The sequence below is a fragment of the Canis lupus genome, chromosome 5 (assembly GCF_011100685.1).
Source record: "Canis lupus familiaris isolate Mischka breed German Shepherd chromosome 5, alternate assembly UU_Cfam_GSD_1.0, whole genome shotgun sequence".
In the NCBI taxonomy this organism is placed as follows: domain Eukaryota; kingdom Metazoa; phylum Chordata; class Mammalia; order Carnivora; family Canidae; genus Canis; species Canis lupus.
The window spans coordinates 8,894,269-8,911,189 of record NC_049226.1 but is presented as its reverse complement, the minus strand read 5'-3'; the positions used below and the strand labels follow the sequence as shown (position 1 = coordinate 8,911,189).

Genomic DNA, 16,921 nt, shown 5'->3' with positions numbered 1-16,921 from the left:
AAACAGGGTGGGTGGAAGTGGTTCATCCGTTTTTGAAATACCTCTAAAATTTCTGTGAGTTGGTATTCTTAGTTTGAAAAACATATTGAATTAATTTGGAGAAAACTTTTAATGGATTTGTATCATTGACTAGTATTTGCATCATTGACTATTTTTCTTTAAAATCTTTACTATATAATGTGAATACTCAGAAAACCATGACTTGTTTCTTTTTTAGAATTACCATGGGACCAGCCCAGTGACAGTTGTCAAGAATATTCTGATTGGAAAGAAAAAAAAACATACCTTAACCCTTGGAAAAAAATTGATTCAGCTCCTCTTGGTAACTGGGTTATATTGATTGAAACTACTGATTTCTTATATAATGAAACCTAGTGATGTTTGAATTTTTTCATTTTATATACATATTTTTTTTTTAAAGATTTTTATTTATTTATTTATGAGAGACACAGAGAGAGGCAGAGACATAGGTAGAGGGAGAAGCTGGCTCCCTGCGGGGGGAGCCCAAATCAGGACTTGATCCTGGGACTCCAGGATCATGCCCTGAGGCAAGGGCAGACACAACTCTGAGCCACCCAGGCTTCCCTCTTTTTTTTTTTTTTTTTTTAAGATTTTATTTATTTATTCATGAGAGACACACAGAGAGAGAGAGGCAGAGACACAGGCAGGGGGAGAAGCAGGCCCCATTCAGGGAGCCCGATGTGAGAATTGATCCCCGGGACTCCAGGACCATGCTCCGGGCCAAAGGCAGGTGCCAAACTGTTGAGTCTCTCAGGGATCCCCATGGCTTCCCTTTTACTTTTCTTTTTTTTGTTGTTGTTGTTGTTGTTGTTTTTTAGAGTTTCCCTCTTTTTAACTTTTAAATAATCACATAAGTAATCCATAATCCTTGCAGATAGATTGGAAAATAATAATTTAAAAAAAAACTGTATAATCCCAGCACTCAGAAATAGCTTCTTTTAATATTTTGACATGCAGTTCTATACTTTATTGTAAAAATGTTGGGACACCTGGGTGGCTCAGAGGTTAAGCATCTTCAAGTCACACGTCGGGCTCCCTGCATGGAGCCTGCTTCTCTCTCTACCTGTGTCTCTGCCCCTCTCTCTCTGTGTCTCTCATGAATAAATAAAATCTTTAAAAAAATAACAAAAAAAATGTTTTACAAATATTTGTTACATATGTATATTATTTATAAGTATTTGTGTTTTTATAGAAAATGAGATCACACTACATACGCTATTTTATAACCTGTTTTTTTGTCTTAATGCTGTTGACATGGACATTCTTCCATGACTATAACTATAGGTCTACATCATTGTTTTTAAAGGCTGTAAAACATCATTGTTTTAAAGGATGGAATTATGCTGTGTGGGTATATTTTACCTTATTCATCCAATTCATTTTCTTTGGAGATTTATATATTTTAAAAATTTTCACTTATGAAGGCAATATGATGATCATTCACATAATGCACATACACTTAATTAAAAAATAAATTCACAGGATGCCTGGGTGGCTCAGCAGTTAAGTGTCTGCCTTAGGCTCAGGTCGTGACCCTGCGGTCCCGGGATCGAGTCCCACATCGGGCTCCCTGCATGGAGCCTGCTTCTCCCTCTGCATATGTCTCTGCCTCTTTCTCTCTGTATCTCACATGAATAAATAAAATCTTTAAAAATATAAATAAATCAGCAGAAAAAAAAATAAAGTCCTTTAAAAAACAAAACAAGGGATCCCTGGGTGGCTCAGTGGTTTAGTGCCTGCCTTTGGCCGAGGGCGTAATCCTGGAGACCTGGGATCGAGTCCCACGTCGGGCTCCCTCCATGGAGCCTGCTTCTCCCTCTGCCTGTGTCTCTGCCTCTCTCTCTCTCTGTGTCTCTCATGAATAAATAAATAAAATCTTAAAACTAAACAAATCCAGAAGTGTCAGGGATATATGCAGTTTTTAATTATTACGGTTTACCTGGCCAAATTGCTTTTCTTTTTTTAATTTTTTTTAATTTTAATTTTTTGTTTTTCTTTAAGATTTTATTTATTTATTCATGAGAGACACAAAGAGAAGAGAGAGAGGCAGAGACACAGGCAGAGGGAGAAGCAGGCCCCATGCAGGGAGCCTGATGTGGGATTCGATCCCGGGACTCCAGGATCATGTCCTGGGCCAAAGGCAGGTGCTAAACCACTGAGCCACCCAGGGATCCCTGCCAAATTGCTTTTTAGAGAGTTTGTATCATTTCTTCACAATTTCATTAGTTTATATTAAAAAAAATTTTTTTTAAGATATATTTATTTTAGACCAGAGAGCGTATGCAGTGCACACATGCAGTGGGGAGGGATAGAGAGTGTCTTAGCCAGACATTAAGCATGGAGCCCAACATGGGGCTCCATCTCAGGACTCTGAGATCACAACTTGAGCAGAAACGAAGTTGATTGCTTAACTGGCTAAGCCACCCAGGCACCCCTATATTCACTGTTTCTTATTTTAAATTTAATACCAGTGAGGTTGTATATCCATTGTTAGCTTTTTGTCCATTTTTGTGAATGATCTGTTTTGCTCACTTGTGGCAGGGAGGTTTTCTTACTATTTTGTATGGGGTTGTTTTTTTTTTAAACATTAATGTCATTAGAGCTTTGCATTAGTTACAAGTGTTTTTTTTTTTTTTTTTTTTTTTTTTTTTTAGTTACAAGTGTTTTTCACAATTTGCCATGCATTTTTATTTTGTTTACGCTATTTTCACATGCAGAAGTTTATATTTTTATTCAAATCTATTATTTTGTCCTTTGCAATTTTCTGACTATATTGTTATGTTTGGAAAGATATTTCCTAGACCTAACTTAAAAAAAAAAATTCCCTGTGTTTTTATGGCTTCAGTTTCTCGTATAAATCTTTGTCCCATTAGCAAATAATTTTGGGGGCAGCCCAGGTGGCTCAGCAGTTTAGAGCCGCCTTCAGCCTGGCGTGATCCTGGAGACCCAGGATCGAGTCCCATGTCAGGCTCCATGCATGGAGCCTGCTTCTCCCTCTGCCTGTGTCTTTGCCTCTCTCTGTGTGTGTCTCTCATGAATAAATAAAATCTTTAAAAATAATAATAATAATTTTGGGGAGCCTATGGGTGGTTCAATCAGTTAAACATCTGCCTTAAGCTCAAGTCATAATCTCAGGGTCCTGGGATCAAGCCCTGCATCAGGCTCCCTGCTCAGTGGGGAATCTCCTTCTCCCCCTACCCTTGCACTGTCCCTCTGTGCTTTCTCTCTCTCTCTCTCTCTCAAATAAAATCTTTAAAAAATTTTTTTTTGGCTTTTGAAGATATATGAATTCTTCATCGAGATAGTTAAGATACTTTAGGATGATAGCTGCGTACATGATTATCTCTTAAAAAGTTATTGGAAAGTAAATTTTCTTTATAAAACTGTGTGCGTGAGGACATAACATGATATATTGGAACGAGTTTGGTATTGAAAACGGATGAGGGTTTTTGTATCTTTTTGTTAATGTGTGTCACACGCGAAGAAACATTTCCACCTGGCTCCTGCTCTGCTTACTTGCAGACAACTGAGAATCAGATCTACGAACTGGTATTCTAAGATATAGACAGTAGCAAAGAGCAATTACATGAAATTAAAGCAATAATATAGTAGCTTATTTTTTCTCTTGCCCAGAAGTATTTGGATATAAAGAGACTAAAAGAGAATATGTTCCACAGCACAAGTTTCTAATCTGCATGACTATTTTGTAAATGTTGCATTCTAATCTCATGACTATTTTGTAAATATCGTATTAATATTTTTATTTCAGCTTTGCTGCATAAAATCCTAGTTGAGAATCCATCAGTAAGGATTACCATCCCAGACATCAAAAAAGATAGATGGTACAACAAACCACTCAAGAAAGGTAATATCCTGAAAATACAAGTATTTTTTCTGTGAAAGAAAAGGCAATTGAGTCAGTATCACGAGTCAACAGCACAAGATAGCTGTTATCTCTGTCCTCGGGTTGGTTATAATGTCTAGTAGGGAAAAGAGAAATACAAAATAATTTTACGGTTTTTAATAAAATGGAAAGTCAGAGTACTATAGCTAAGCGTATGACCAAGTCTTAAATGACAGAGAAACCTTGTCTTCCTGGGGAAATCACATTAAATTTAAGGTCTGAAGATTAAAGGGGAGCTAGCCAGATGAGTACTAGCAAGATGAGTGACAGTTTCTTTGGAACAGAGGAAGCAGCATTCTGGAGAGTCTTGGAATTTGGAAGGTGGTACATTTGAGGAACTTGAAAGAAGGCCAGTATGGCATGGACCATGTCTGTCTTGTTCATCACGGTGTCACCAGTGGTTAGCATGGTGTGTGGTACCTTGTAGGCTCTCAGTAAATGTTTGTTGAGTAAATGAGTGAATAAAGAATAGGAAGAGGGAGACAGGTTTGAGATGAAGGTAGAGAGGTAGATAGTGACCAAATTGTAGAGGGGGACCTTGTAAACCACATTTGGGATTTTGGGCTTTAACTTAAGGCCATTGAGGAAGCTTTTAAGAGATTTTAAGCCAGGAAATAACATCATATACTTGGTTTTAAAATATCTTTCTGGCGGGGATCCCTGGGTGGCTCAGCGGTTTGGCACCTGCCTTCGGCCCAGGGTGCGGTCCTGGGGTCCCGGGATCGAGACCCATGTCGGGCTCCTGGTATGGAGCCTGCTTCTCCGTCTGCCTGTGTCTCTGCCTGTCTCTGTCTCTCTCTCTATGTCTATCATGAATAGATAAATAAAATCTTAAAAAAAATCTTTCTGGCTTTTTCTTTTTCATTGTTTATGACATTTTTGATCTTAGATGTGAGTAGACGGTACCTTGCATGAGCTTTAGTGGCAATGGGCTTGGAAGGAAGAGGTAGATTCCAAAGAAATTTACAGTCTACAATTGATAGACTGGTGATTGTTTATATGTGGAAAATGAAGGAGGATGAGGAGTCTGGGATGACTCCTTTCTGGGTTGGCCAACTCAGAAAATGGTGGTGCCATTTACTAGGATATAACTCAGGAAAAACAGAATTGGGAAATTTTATTGATTTTGGACATGTGGAATTTTAGAAGTAAAAACTGTCTAAAAAGGAGATGATGTATGCTGTGTGTGTGTGTGCGTGTGTATGTGTGTAACTGAGGAGACAGGACCAGGCATGAGATCTCAATATTTGGGTGTTCTCTGCAAATAGATGGTAGTTTAAACTGGTAGATGAAATTGAGTATGTGAAACTTTAAGGAATGCCAACATTTAAGTGGTAGGTAAGGGCCAGTAAAACAGAAAAATAGCCAAAGAGATGGGGCGGGGGAACATCAGGAGAATATGGAGGGATTGAGGCTAAGAGAAAAAAATGCATGACAGTAGCAGATACTGTTAATGAATTAATAACATGAAGCCTAAAAGTTTGCCCAGTAGTTATTTGTGTTTGTGGCAGGAACAGATTTGGTGGAGAGGTGGGAGTAATTGTCGAGTACAGTGATTATAGTCTAAAAGAGAGATAATGAAGCAGAGTGTAGACAGCTCATTCTGGCTGTGAATGAGAGGAAAGAGGACAATGGCTAGAGATGAGTGAGTTTTTAACTCTTCTCTGAATGCATCTTTTATTTTTTTAAGATTTTATTTATTCATGAGAGCATGAGGGACAGAGAGAGGCAGAGACATAGGCAGAGAGAGAAGCAGGCTCCTTGCAGGGAGTCCGATGAGGAACTTGATCCTGGGACTCCACGATCATGCCCTGGGCCGAAGGCAGGCGCTCAACTGCTGAGCCACCCAGGCATTCTCTGAATGCATCTTTTACCTTTCACTCTATTCTAACAGGAATCCAGCTCTCCCTTGAGAACACAGGCTTCCTCCAGTGGTAGCTGTTTTCTTTCCCACACTCTCCTACCTTTGAATCTGAGAGTGGGCAAGCATCCTTTTTGTCCTTTGTTGCCACTTTCTGCCTTTTCCTCACATTTCTCCCCTGCTTCATTTTGAATTTCATATCAGATTATCACCCGCTGTTCCATCCTTGTTACAGTCAGCTTTTGAACCTCCAATTAAAATTCTTGTCACATCATCACTCTCTCCAACTCTTGATGTACATTTTGTCATGGTTCTTGGTAATTTAAATATTCATTTGGATGATCCTTCCAATTTTCTGAACTTATATTTCCTGGATTGTCTCTTTAAGCATCCTGCTTTGACTACTGTTATATTTTCCTGGTTTCCTCTAGTTCCCTGACTCCAGCAATCCTTTGACCCTACCTAGATATGCAATTCACGAATCTACTTCCTTTTCACTATTTCTTATTTGCCCCCTCCCTAGGTCCTTAGCTCCATCCTCATTACTTTATTTATTATTACTATTTTCAAATATTTTATTTATTCATGAGAGACACACACGGGGCGGGGAGGGCAGAGAGAGACACACAGGAAGAGGGAGGAGAAGCAGGCTCCATGCAGAGAGCTGGATGTGGGACTCAATCCTGGGACTCTGGGATCATGCCCTGAGCCAAAGGCAGACTCTGAGCCGCTGAGCCACCCAGGCATCCCATCCTCATTACTTTAAATCCTAGGGTCAGTTATTATAATGACTCCTTTACATTCAGCTTCAGCTTTCCAGCCCTGTTCGCTCTTCATCATGGTTACTGGTCAAAACCTAACCCAAGTTTAATCCAGTTTTCTGCCTATGTACACTTAACACCTGCACAGCGGATCACATTTGGACCAGAATATTAACTTTAAATTCAGGATCACTAATCTCAAGTGAGCCCTTAATTCTGCCAGTCAGTTATAATGCATTTCTCCACTCCTTTGACAGCCTCACTCTCCTAAATCACATTTATATACTTTTTTTTCCCCTTCAACTTTGAATGCCTCTTTTCCCCTCCTCACTCTCAGTTGGTGACAGCATTTCCTATTTCACTGAGAAATGGAAACAGTCACAAAGGAACTTCTACAGGCTTCAGTCATCACCTCCACTCACCTAACCAGCTGCCTCTGTGCTCCTATACTCTGCTTTCTCTTTGTTGCTATGAATAAATTGCTCCAGTTATAAGCCAACTCTCTTTCTCTTGTACTTGAGACCCAGTTCTCTTTTGCTTACTCAGGGACATTATCTAGCAATTCTTCAGTCTTCCTCCTGCATTGTTAATTTTTCTGTATTAACTTTCTCATCAGCATACCAGCATGCTGTTTCTCTCATCTTACTGCCTGATCCATAGGAGGCTTACTAAAATATTTGGATGAAGGAATTAATAAATAAAATGTTTGGCTAAATATAAGTGTGTTTAAATGGTTTAGGGACAGTTCCAGTTGAGAGGGAAAAAGGCTGAAGGTATAAGAGAGAAGGAATGAAGGAGCATCAAGACCCCGAAGAGATAGGAAGGTATGGGGTTCAGGTATGAGTAGAGGGATGGGCATTGGATGGGAGCATGGAAGGGAGGGAAGGATGAGTCGCAATGCAAGTAAATTGGCAGATTTATTAATGGCAAGTTGAGGGAGTTTCTAATGACGTTATTTTCTTTGTGCAGTGGGAGATGGTATCCTGTGCTACGTAATAAGGAACTGGAGGGTGGGTGGTTGTGGGAATTTGATAAGAATGTAGAAGTTTTGAAGCAGTCATTATGGAGAAAGGGAGAGGAAACTGACTGAAAAACATAGGACTATCAGTATTGAGGATCCAGCTAAGGGTATTAACCACAGAAGTTACAGTGGCATCATTTTCTTTGTAATAATTATTCTCAGTAAAGTTTTGCCAGGGGAGAGAGTGCCTGGGTGGCTCAGTTGGTTAAGCATCTGCCTTTAGCTTAGTCATGATCTCTGGATCCTGGTCCTGACACCTGAGCTCTGTGTCAGGTTCCCTGCTTAGCAGGGAGCCTGCATCTCCCTCTGCCTCTTTTCCTGCTTTTGTTCACTCTCTCTATCTCTGTCAAATAAATAAAATCTTAAAAAAATAAAATAAAATTATGACTTTATTGTGAAATCCCACACTGGCAACATACAAATCAGGATTTGTGAAATGTGTAATTTGACACAGGAGTCCTCCTAAGTTTATGATGACCACATTTCTTATGCAATCATGTATGGAGAGCCACTATTTGTCATATAACTATTTTGTTTTGAGTAAATGGATTTAGATGTGGTTTAAAAACATTTGTATTTATGTTTTCTTTTTTTAGGAGCAAAGAGGCCCCGAGTCACTTCAGGTGGTGTATCAGAGTCTCCTAGTGGATTTTCTAAGCACATTCAATCCAATTTGGACTTCTCTCCAGTGAACAGTGCCTCTAGGTAAGATAAATCAATAAAGACCAAATAATTATTGTATGTAATATTCCCATAAAAATAATGCATGTATATATTTTTTCTTGATAATGAATGTAATTTTTTATCAGTGTGAGAATGGTAATGTGATATAAGAAAGGCCTGATTGGTTTTATCTAAAGATATATTTTTCCCCATATCTTAATGCCTCAGTGAAGAAAATGTGAAGTACTCCAGTTCCCAGCCAGAACCACGGACAGGTCTTTCCGTATGGGACACTAGCCCTTCATATATTGATAAGCTGGTACAAGGGATCAGTTTTTCCCAACCCACATGTCCTGATCATATGCTCCTGAATAGTCAGTTACTTGGCACCCCGGGATCCTCACAGGTAAGGGAATTTAGTTTTTTCAAATAAATGATGAGAAACTTCTAGTTTTTTCCTCATAAAGGCTTTTGTTTTAATGTATAAATCTTAGAAATATAGTATTAATATTGTGCGTATATAGATTTTTTTTTAAGGAAGAGATAAGAGGATGCTTTCCTATATAAGAATCTTTAGTCACACAAAAAAATTTTCAGACCCAATAGCTATGATATGACTGCTTTTGGTGATACCAGATTTATTCAGGTTTCCTCTGTTTGACATGTAGAACCCTTGGCAGCGCTTGGTGAAAAGGATGACACGATTTTTTACCAAATTGGATGCAGACAAATCTTATCAATGCCTGAAAGAGACTTGTGAGAAATTGGGCTATCAGTGGAAAAAGAGTTGTATGAATCAGGTATGTTTCATTGATTTTCCTGAAGAAAAATGTAAATATTTGAGTAAAAAATGATCATTATCAGTATATATTTTTTAAAAAAGCAATTGGAATTTAAAAGACTTAAGTAAAATGTTACTTACCTTAAGAAATAGTATTGAAAGTCTTCTTTAAGTTTGTTAAAAATATCAAGAGACGCGGGATCCCTGGGTGGCGCAGCGGTTTGGCGCCTGCCTTTGGCCCAGGGCGCGATCCTGGAGACCCGGGATCGAATCCCACGTCGGGCTCCCGGTGCATGGAGCCTGCTTCTCCCTCTGCCTGTGTCTCTGCCTCTCTCTCTCTCTCTCTCTCTCTGTGACTATCATAAATAAAAAAAAAAAAAAAAAAAAAAAAAAAATATCAAGAGACGCAAGTCATGTTCTTGAAAACTGTATGTCCTTAAATTGTAAGAGTAACAAAGATTACCTTCTATGAAAGATGAATACATTAACAATCCCATACTTCTTCTATCTCCCCTGCTCCCACCACCAATTTTTGTTTTATATTATTATAGCATATTTGTAATACTGAAATTCTAGTCCATCTTTAGGCTTTTCAAAAACCTAATGGCATGAAAAACAATTAGACGAATATTCTGTATTAACGAGGCCTGACAAATAATGTAATGACATGATCTTTTACTAGATCATGGTTTTAAAGAAGTGAAAGCTATAAAAGACATTATTGGAACAATTGAGGAAATTTGAATATGGTTTTTATATTAGATAATGTTTTTGAATCAGTGCCAAATTTCTTGGTTGTTATCATAATATTGTAGTTTTGTAGAAGAGGATCTTTGTTCACAGGAGAAACATGTTGAAGTGAAGTGTATGTCTTGTATAGCTTGTTTGAAAAACTAAAAGAAAAAAAAAGACAAGTAAACCTACTTATCTAGGTTGATAAGACCAACAAAGGGTATATAGTTGGTGATTCTTTCAGGGTTTTTTTTTTATTTATTTAATAGCTTTGTAAGCTTTCAAAATTAAAATTAGGGGAAATTGTTACTGTGCAGAAATCTGAGACCAGCCTGATTTTCCTCTCACTTATGTAGATAATTTACTTTTTTTTTTTAATCAGGTAGGTATATTGAGATGTAATTCACGGTAACCTAAAAATCGTCATTTTAGCTATTTTAAAGTGTACAATTTAGTGGTTTTGGTATATTCACAAGATTGTGGTACCATCGTCATTTTATTCTAGAACATTCCATCGTCCCCAAAATAAACTCCATACGAATTAATAGTCATTCCTTATTCTTTCTTCCCTTCATTTCCTGGCAGCCACTTTACTCTCTGTCCTATAGATGGCCTATTCTGGATGTTTCATATAAATGGAATTATATAAATGGCTTTTTGTGTCTGTCATCTTTTACTTAGCATAATGTTTTCAAGGTTAATCTATGTTGTTTACATTTGTCAGTACTTCATTCCTTTTTATGGGAGAATAATAGAATACAACATTATATGGATAGAATATTTTATTTATCCATTTACTTGTTAATGGACTTTTGAGATGTTTCTACTTTTTGTCTATTATGAATAATGCTGCTGAGAACATTTTTGTACAAGTTTTTTGTATGAACTTAATGTGTTTTTAGCCTGCCAGGGCTGTCATAACAAAATATCCAAACTGGGTGCTTAAACAGCAGAAATTTATTTTCTCACAATTCTAGAAACTGAAGTCTGAGATTAAGGTGCCGGCAGGGTTGACTTCTTTTTCTTTTTTTAAAAGAGGATTTATTGACTTATTCATTCATGAGAGATACATAGAGAAAGAGAGGCAGAGACACAGGCAGAGAGGAGAAGCAGGCTCCATGCAGGGAGCCTGATGTGGGACTCGATCCCAGAACCCGAGATCATGGCCTAAGCCAAAGGCAGATGCTGAACTGCTGAGCCACCCAGGCATCCCAGGCAGGATTGATTTCTTCTAAGGCCTCACTTCATGGCTTTCAGATGCTGCCTCTTGCTGCCTCCTCATCTTGCCTTTCCTCTGTGTGCATGTGTACCTGGTATCTTTCTCTCTCTGTATTCTAATTTTTTATTAAAATTTTTTTTTTTGTAAAGAATTTATTTATTCAAGAGAGGCAGAGATATAGGCAGAGAGAGAAGCAAGCTCCATGCAGGGAGCCCCACGTGGGACTTGATCCCAGGTCTCTAGGATCACGCCCTGGGCCAAAGGCAGGTGCCAAACCACTGAGCAACCCGGGCAGCACTTTTTTTTTTTTCTTATAAAGCTATCAGTCATATTGGATCAGAGCCCACTAAGTGGTTTCATTTTAACTCTTATTACCTATTTAAAGGCCCAGTCTTTAAATACAGTCACAATCTGAGGGGCTAGGGCTTCAACATATGAATTTTGAGGGGACATAGTTCAATTCACAACAATATGTTTTCAATTTCTTAGGTATATAACTTGCTAATGGAATTACTAAGGCATATAGTATCTGTGTTTAACTTTTTGAGGAGCTGCCAAGTGGTTTTCCAAAGCAGCTGCACCTTTGCAGATTCCCACCAGCAATATATGTATTAAGCATCTTCTTTCCCAGAACATTATGTTCCAGTGTTGCACAATTGTGGTACACTGGTGTATTTTTTTTGGTCATTCCTTGAAATGAGAAGTTTTACAAATGTTTTTGTAATTTGCACTAATCTTATTTTTATTGCCTTAGGTTACTGTATCAACAACTGATAGGAGAAACAATAAGCTGATTTTCAAAGTGAATTTGGTAGAAATGGATGAGAAGATCTTGGTTGACTTTCGGCTCTCTAAGGTATGTCAAACAACATTTTTTAAAAAAAATTTGTTTTGCTGTTATTAAAGAAGTATTACATGTTCATTGAAGAAACCTAAAAAATATGAAAACATGTATAAAGGATAAAATAAGAATCAAGTTTAAACTTATCCAGAGAGAATAGAGAGATTTTATACTGTATTTCATTATGGTAGTCTTACTACTTCTTTAGTATGTGTTATATGGAAATGCTCTTATGTAGAGATTTCTTTTTAATGGCATTATATTTGTATATACATGGCATTTGTAAATATATGGTAACTTGCTTTTTCTCATTCAGTTTTCTGAACATTCTTGTTATTATCCTTCTAAAATACAGATTTTTTTCAAATGACATTTTCCTTATTATAAAAGCTTTATTGTAGAAAATGTAAATAAGTAACAATAAAATAAAAATAATCCTGTTATATTGTCCACCAGTAATTACCCTGAATATTTTAAAGCATTCTAAACTTTTTCTTATTTAATCCACATATATCTTAATAACAATTATGTTTGTCAAAATGTACAATATAATTAACCTTTATCTGTCATACGTAAATCTGTGATTAATATTTGTATACATAGAGTCTTGTTCACATATCTGATTATTTCTTTAGAAATTACTGGTTCTGAGGTTATAGTTTGGCCTTGATATATAAGAGCAAAATAGTGTTCTCTATGTTTCCTGAGATACTGTATATGGTTCTAAAGGAGATTAGAGAACTAGGTCACATTTTGAAATTGGAAATTTGCTGCATTGTCCAGATGCTTAGTATGAAATTAAATTATTAAGATCCTAGTGTAATGAATTTCTTCTCATAACTGAATCACTGGCTTTGTTACCACAGTATTTGGACAAGACTTCAATGTAGTTGTGTAGCTTAATTTTGGGTTATAAACCCCTAGTACCTATGGAAAACAGTGATTTAGGTTCATAGACATAGATACCAATGCTGGACAGAGATAAGATGCCATTGTTTCTGCCTCTCTACGCTCAGTATGGTGGGAACAGTGATGGCCCAAAATCAAGTTGAAATTGTTTATGTAGCCATATCTTCTAGGATATTTAGTCTTCAGAAGAGGACTTGAAGGGAATTGTAGTTGGACATATCTAAGGGTGTTTATCTCTACTTGCCACTAAAGAGAGTTTGATTTTATGGCAGTCTCTTTTTTGATATTATTTTTTGGATATTATTCCTAATATAGGGAGATGGATTAGAATTCAAGAGACACTTCCTGAAGATTAAAGGGAAGCTGAGTGATGTTGTGAGCAGCCAGAAGGTTTGGCTTCCTGCCACATGAGAGATCCATTGGATTCCTGGTGAATATAGTGCTGCTATGTTGACATTATTCTTCCTAGAGAAGATTATCCTATTCTGCAAACTGCAAACAATAGTCTCTGAAGAATTGTCTTCCCTCTAGCCAAACACTTTGAATTTTTTTGGTATGTTCTTCATACAAACAATACCTTACATCTTCATTGTAAGTAAAGCTTTGGGGAATGGATGGATAGAATTCATTAGATATTTCTCATCCTGTGTTTAGTTTCCAAAGACCCATGTAATGGAAACCAAGCTTTGAGGATACATGAACTTACCAACTTTTATACCACTGTAATGAAAGATGATATTCTTGTCATATTGTTAACAGAACATTTGGTTTTATCCAAAAAAGTAGGTGTTTCCTCTATGTTGATTTAATTATATGGATGGATTAGTAATAAAAGCAGTCCTGTGACTTTTGGACAGTAGATTTATCAGTCTATAAAGTGAAGCCAACTTCAAAAAATATATCCTCAAAATTTATACTTATATTTTCACAAGGGCCTTACCAAGTATATAAATCTGTTTTTGGAGTATAACTGTTAATTGAAATTGCTAGGTATGTTTTTTCCAGTGTAGTTAATATATAAAATACTGGTTGGTCTTTCAAGTAGAAGTTGAGCATGGACTCTAATGCTTAACTACCTTTACTCTAAAATTACTATTGCACATTTTAAATATTTTTCTATATTATTTTCTACTTTCACAGCCATATTTTAATTCTTTATTACAGAAATAAATTCTATTTTGAAAATGAATAGCCAACTCTGTGGACTTCTTGGTAACCAAGCTTCTAGGTAGTAAGGAATAAAAGAGGGAGGGAGAAGTAAATAAGCTGTGAGAGAAATAGATCTGATTCCTAATTCTTTTACTATTAGATTTACTAAGACTCTGTTCTTTTAATAAAATTTATATTAATTTTGGGGTCTCCTGGGTGGCTCAGTTGATTAAGCATCTGGCTTAGGTTCGGGTCATGATCCTGGAGTCCCAGATCTTGCCTCACATCAGGCTTCCTGCTCATCAGAAAGTCTGCTTCTCCCTCTCCCTCTGCTCCCCCTGCTCACACCCTCACACTGTGTATCTCGCTCTCAAATAAATAAAATCCTAAAAAAATTTTATATTAATTTTTGAATGTATTAGGTTTGGGACCTCTATTCCTTTTTCTTGGTAGTTTATAAAATTGATCATCTTAGTCTGAACCTAAGAAGGTGAAATTTTATGGTTTGAGTTTATCGCTTATTAGTTTATACTGGTGATTGTGTTAACACCATAGGAGAAAAAAATTTGAACGGTTAGGTGGTTCCTAAGGTTGAGTTAGTAAATTCTCAAATATGAAAAATTTTGTTCTTGAAAATTATCATTAGTAACTCTCATAAACAAAGTTATCTTAAGCTTTGATCTCCCCCCTTGAGCTTCAGACTTGACAGACCCAGCCAAGCTGACATCTCCACTTGACTAATAGTGAACATGTGACCAAAACCAGCTGTTGGTCCCTATCTTCTGACCTGTTCCTCCTAAGTTTCTCCCAATTCCAATAAATGCTACATTCAGCTCTCCCCTTCCTTAAGCCAAAACCCCTGGAATCTTTTTTGACCTGGTTTTGATATTCTACATTTAATTTGGCAAATCCTATTCAATTTAGCAAACTTATCCACAATCTATCTTACTTCACATCTCTATTAGAAGCACTCTAGTTGAAGGCATTGTGACCTCTCTTTTCATACTACTTATCCTTCAACAGTTCAAAAAGTCCGTCAGAATGATATTTCTAAAATGTGAATCAGGGATCCTTCTCCTGTTCTCAACTCTCCTGGCTTTTCATCACAGTTTAAACAAATTTCAAAATTTTCTCTCCCACCTCCTGGCTTTATGGGATCTGTCCTCTTACCAACTCCTGGGCCTCCTCTGCCACTCTTTTACGTACTCATCCTGCTCTGGCTGCATTTGCTTAGCTGTTCTCACAATGTAGGCACATTCTCACCTCATATTCTTTTCCTTTGCTCTTTCCCTCTCTGTGGAGTGCTTTGGTGTGGCTTGTGTTTCACTTTAAGTCCTTGCTTAAATGTCACCCATTATGCAAAGTCTTTCCTTGACTTACCTAAAATATTATCCCACTTCTATCATTCATTCCTTTATTTTTCATCATAACAGTTATTGTCTGATGCTATATATTTTTATTTACCTATTAAATGTTTCCCTCATTGCAGTATGTAATATACAATAAGCTCCTTGAGGTCAGGGATCCTGTATGTCCTGTTCAGTTCTCTGTCCCCAGCACCTAGAACAGTGCCTGATGTATTATTACAGCATGCAATGAATAGTCGTTTAATGAAGAAATAGGCACTCCATTGATCTGGTCTATCCTCACAATATATTTGGAAGCTGAACACTTCTGTCCATTTTGATTGCTGCCATTCTAGTTCAAGCTCCTTCATCTCTTCCCTGGATTTCTTACTAAAAACTGATGTCTTCCCACTTCCACTCTTGCCATTTCCCAACCTTCTTTTCCTCAAAGTCTTCGCTTGACATAGGTCCTAACTTGTTTTCTTTCTTTCTTTTTTTTTTTTAACTTGTTGTTTTCTTAAAGATAAATTGTAAGTCCTTGCTTAAAAATCTCCAGTGGCTTCCCACTGCATCAGAAATGGAGTCTAAATTCTTTCCTTGGACTGCAAGATACACCATCTGTCCTCTTTGCTTATCATACTACAGGCAGAGTAGCCTTCTACTTTTACTGTTCGTTAAGCATGCCAAAACTCATTCCCCTTTCAGGACTTTTTTTTGGCGGGGGCGGGGGGGGGGCGGCTTTCAGGACTTTTATGGTTACAGCTGCCACCGCCTGGAACCCCTTCCAGTGGTTTGCATGACTTATGTAGTATTCAGATCTCAGCCCAAATGTTTCTACTATCCCCAATCACTGTCTTCCTATTTTGTTTTTTTCATAGAACTGATTGCTATCTGAAATTATTTATTGTCTCTCTCCCCCAACAAAATGTAAACTTAGACTTCATCATCTCTTTTCCCCTTTGCCTACCTTTTTCCTTCTTCCTGCCCCTTTGTATATCTTGAAAGTGGAACAGTACTTGGAATATAGTAGGTACTAAATAAATATTTGTTGAATAAATGAATGAATTAAATATCAGATGAAGAAAATCCTACAGAATATTGTAAGGGGAAGGTGAATCGATGGAGAGTAAACAAACTCAGCTGTTGGAATTTGTGTAGAATGGTGGAAGAAGTTGCATTCAGACTTGGACAGATTAGCTCTCACATTTTTATGTGAGCATTGGCAACCGCCTCTGTAGAGAAACTGATAATAACTACATTTTAGAGTTGTTTTTTTCTTAAGTGAGTTAATGTGTATGAAAAGTATAGTATACAGTGTTGCACAAAAGGCATTCAATAAACATAAGCTGCCATAATTTTTCTGCAGTGTTCATTATACTATTGGGAGAAAGTGCTTACTTCCATTATTGAGAGTAATGTTTGCTTATCAGTGAAAATTAGCAAAGTGTAAAAATGGGAATGGAATTATTAGCCAAAGATAACAGCTAAAATTTTGATGGGAAGATCAATGCTATGTGTATGCATAGTGTAGTATGTATATTGGGTATGATTGTTGAGATACATATAAATATATAAAATGTGTATGGTTTAGTTAGAAAGTCAATGTCTGTTGATCAAACTCCATTGAAGAAAGAGCATTTCTGAACCCTCACAAGCCTTCCCTTGTTCCCCTTCCCACTCATAACCAACTCCCTTCCCCCAGAAGTAATCCTA

General features: G+C 37.1%; 1 protein-coding gene across 2 annotated transcripts in view; it reads left to right on the top strand.

The window, feature by feature from the left end:
- The window catches only part of CHEK1 (checkpoint kinase 1), a 32,444-nt gene extending 18,542 nt beyond the window's left edge, over positions 1-13,902 (top strand). For both annotated transcript variants that reach the window (XM_038535489.1, XM_038535488.1), the window contains 7 exons: positions 218-322; positions 3,791-3,886; positions 8,165-8,273; positions 8,460-8,637; positions 8,900-9,031; positions 11,718-11,819; positions 13,029-13,902. In XM_038535489.1, the coding sequence (XP_038391417.1) occupies positions 218-322; positions 3,791-3,886; positions 8,165-8,273; positions 8,460-8,637; positions 8,900-9,031; positions 11,718-11,819; positions 13,029-13,124 (818 nt within the window). In that variant the 3' untranslated portion in view covers positions 13,125-13,902. The remainder of the gene's footprint in view (positions 1-217; positions 323-3,790; positions 3,887-8,164; positions 8,274-8,459; positions 8,638-8,899; positions 9,032-11,717; positions 11,820-13,028) is intronic.
- The last annotated feature ends 3,019 nt before the right edge of the window (positions 13,903-16,921 follow it).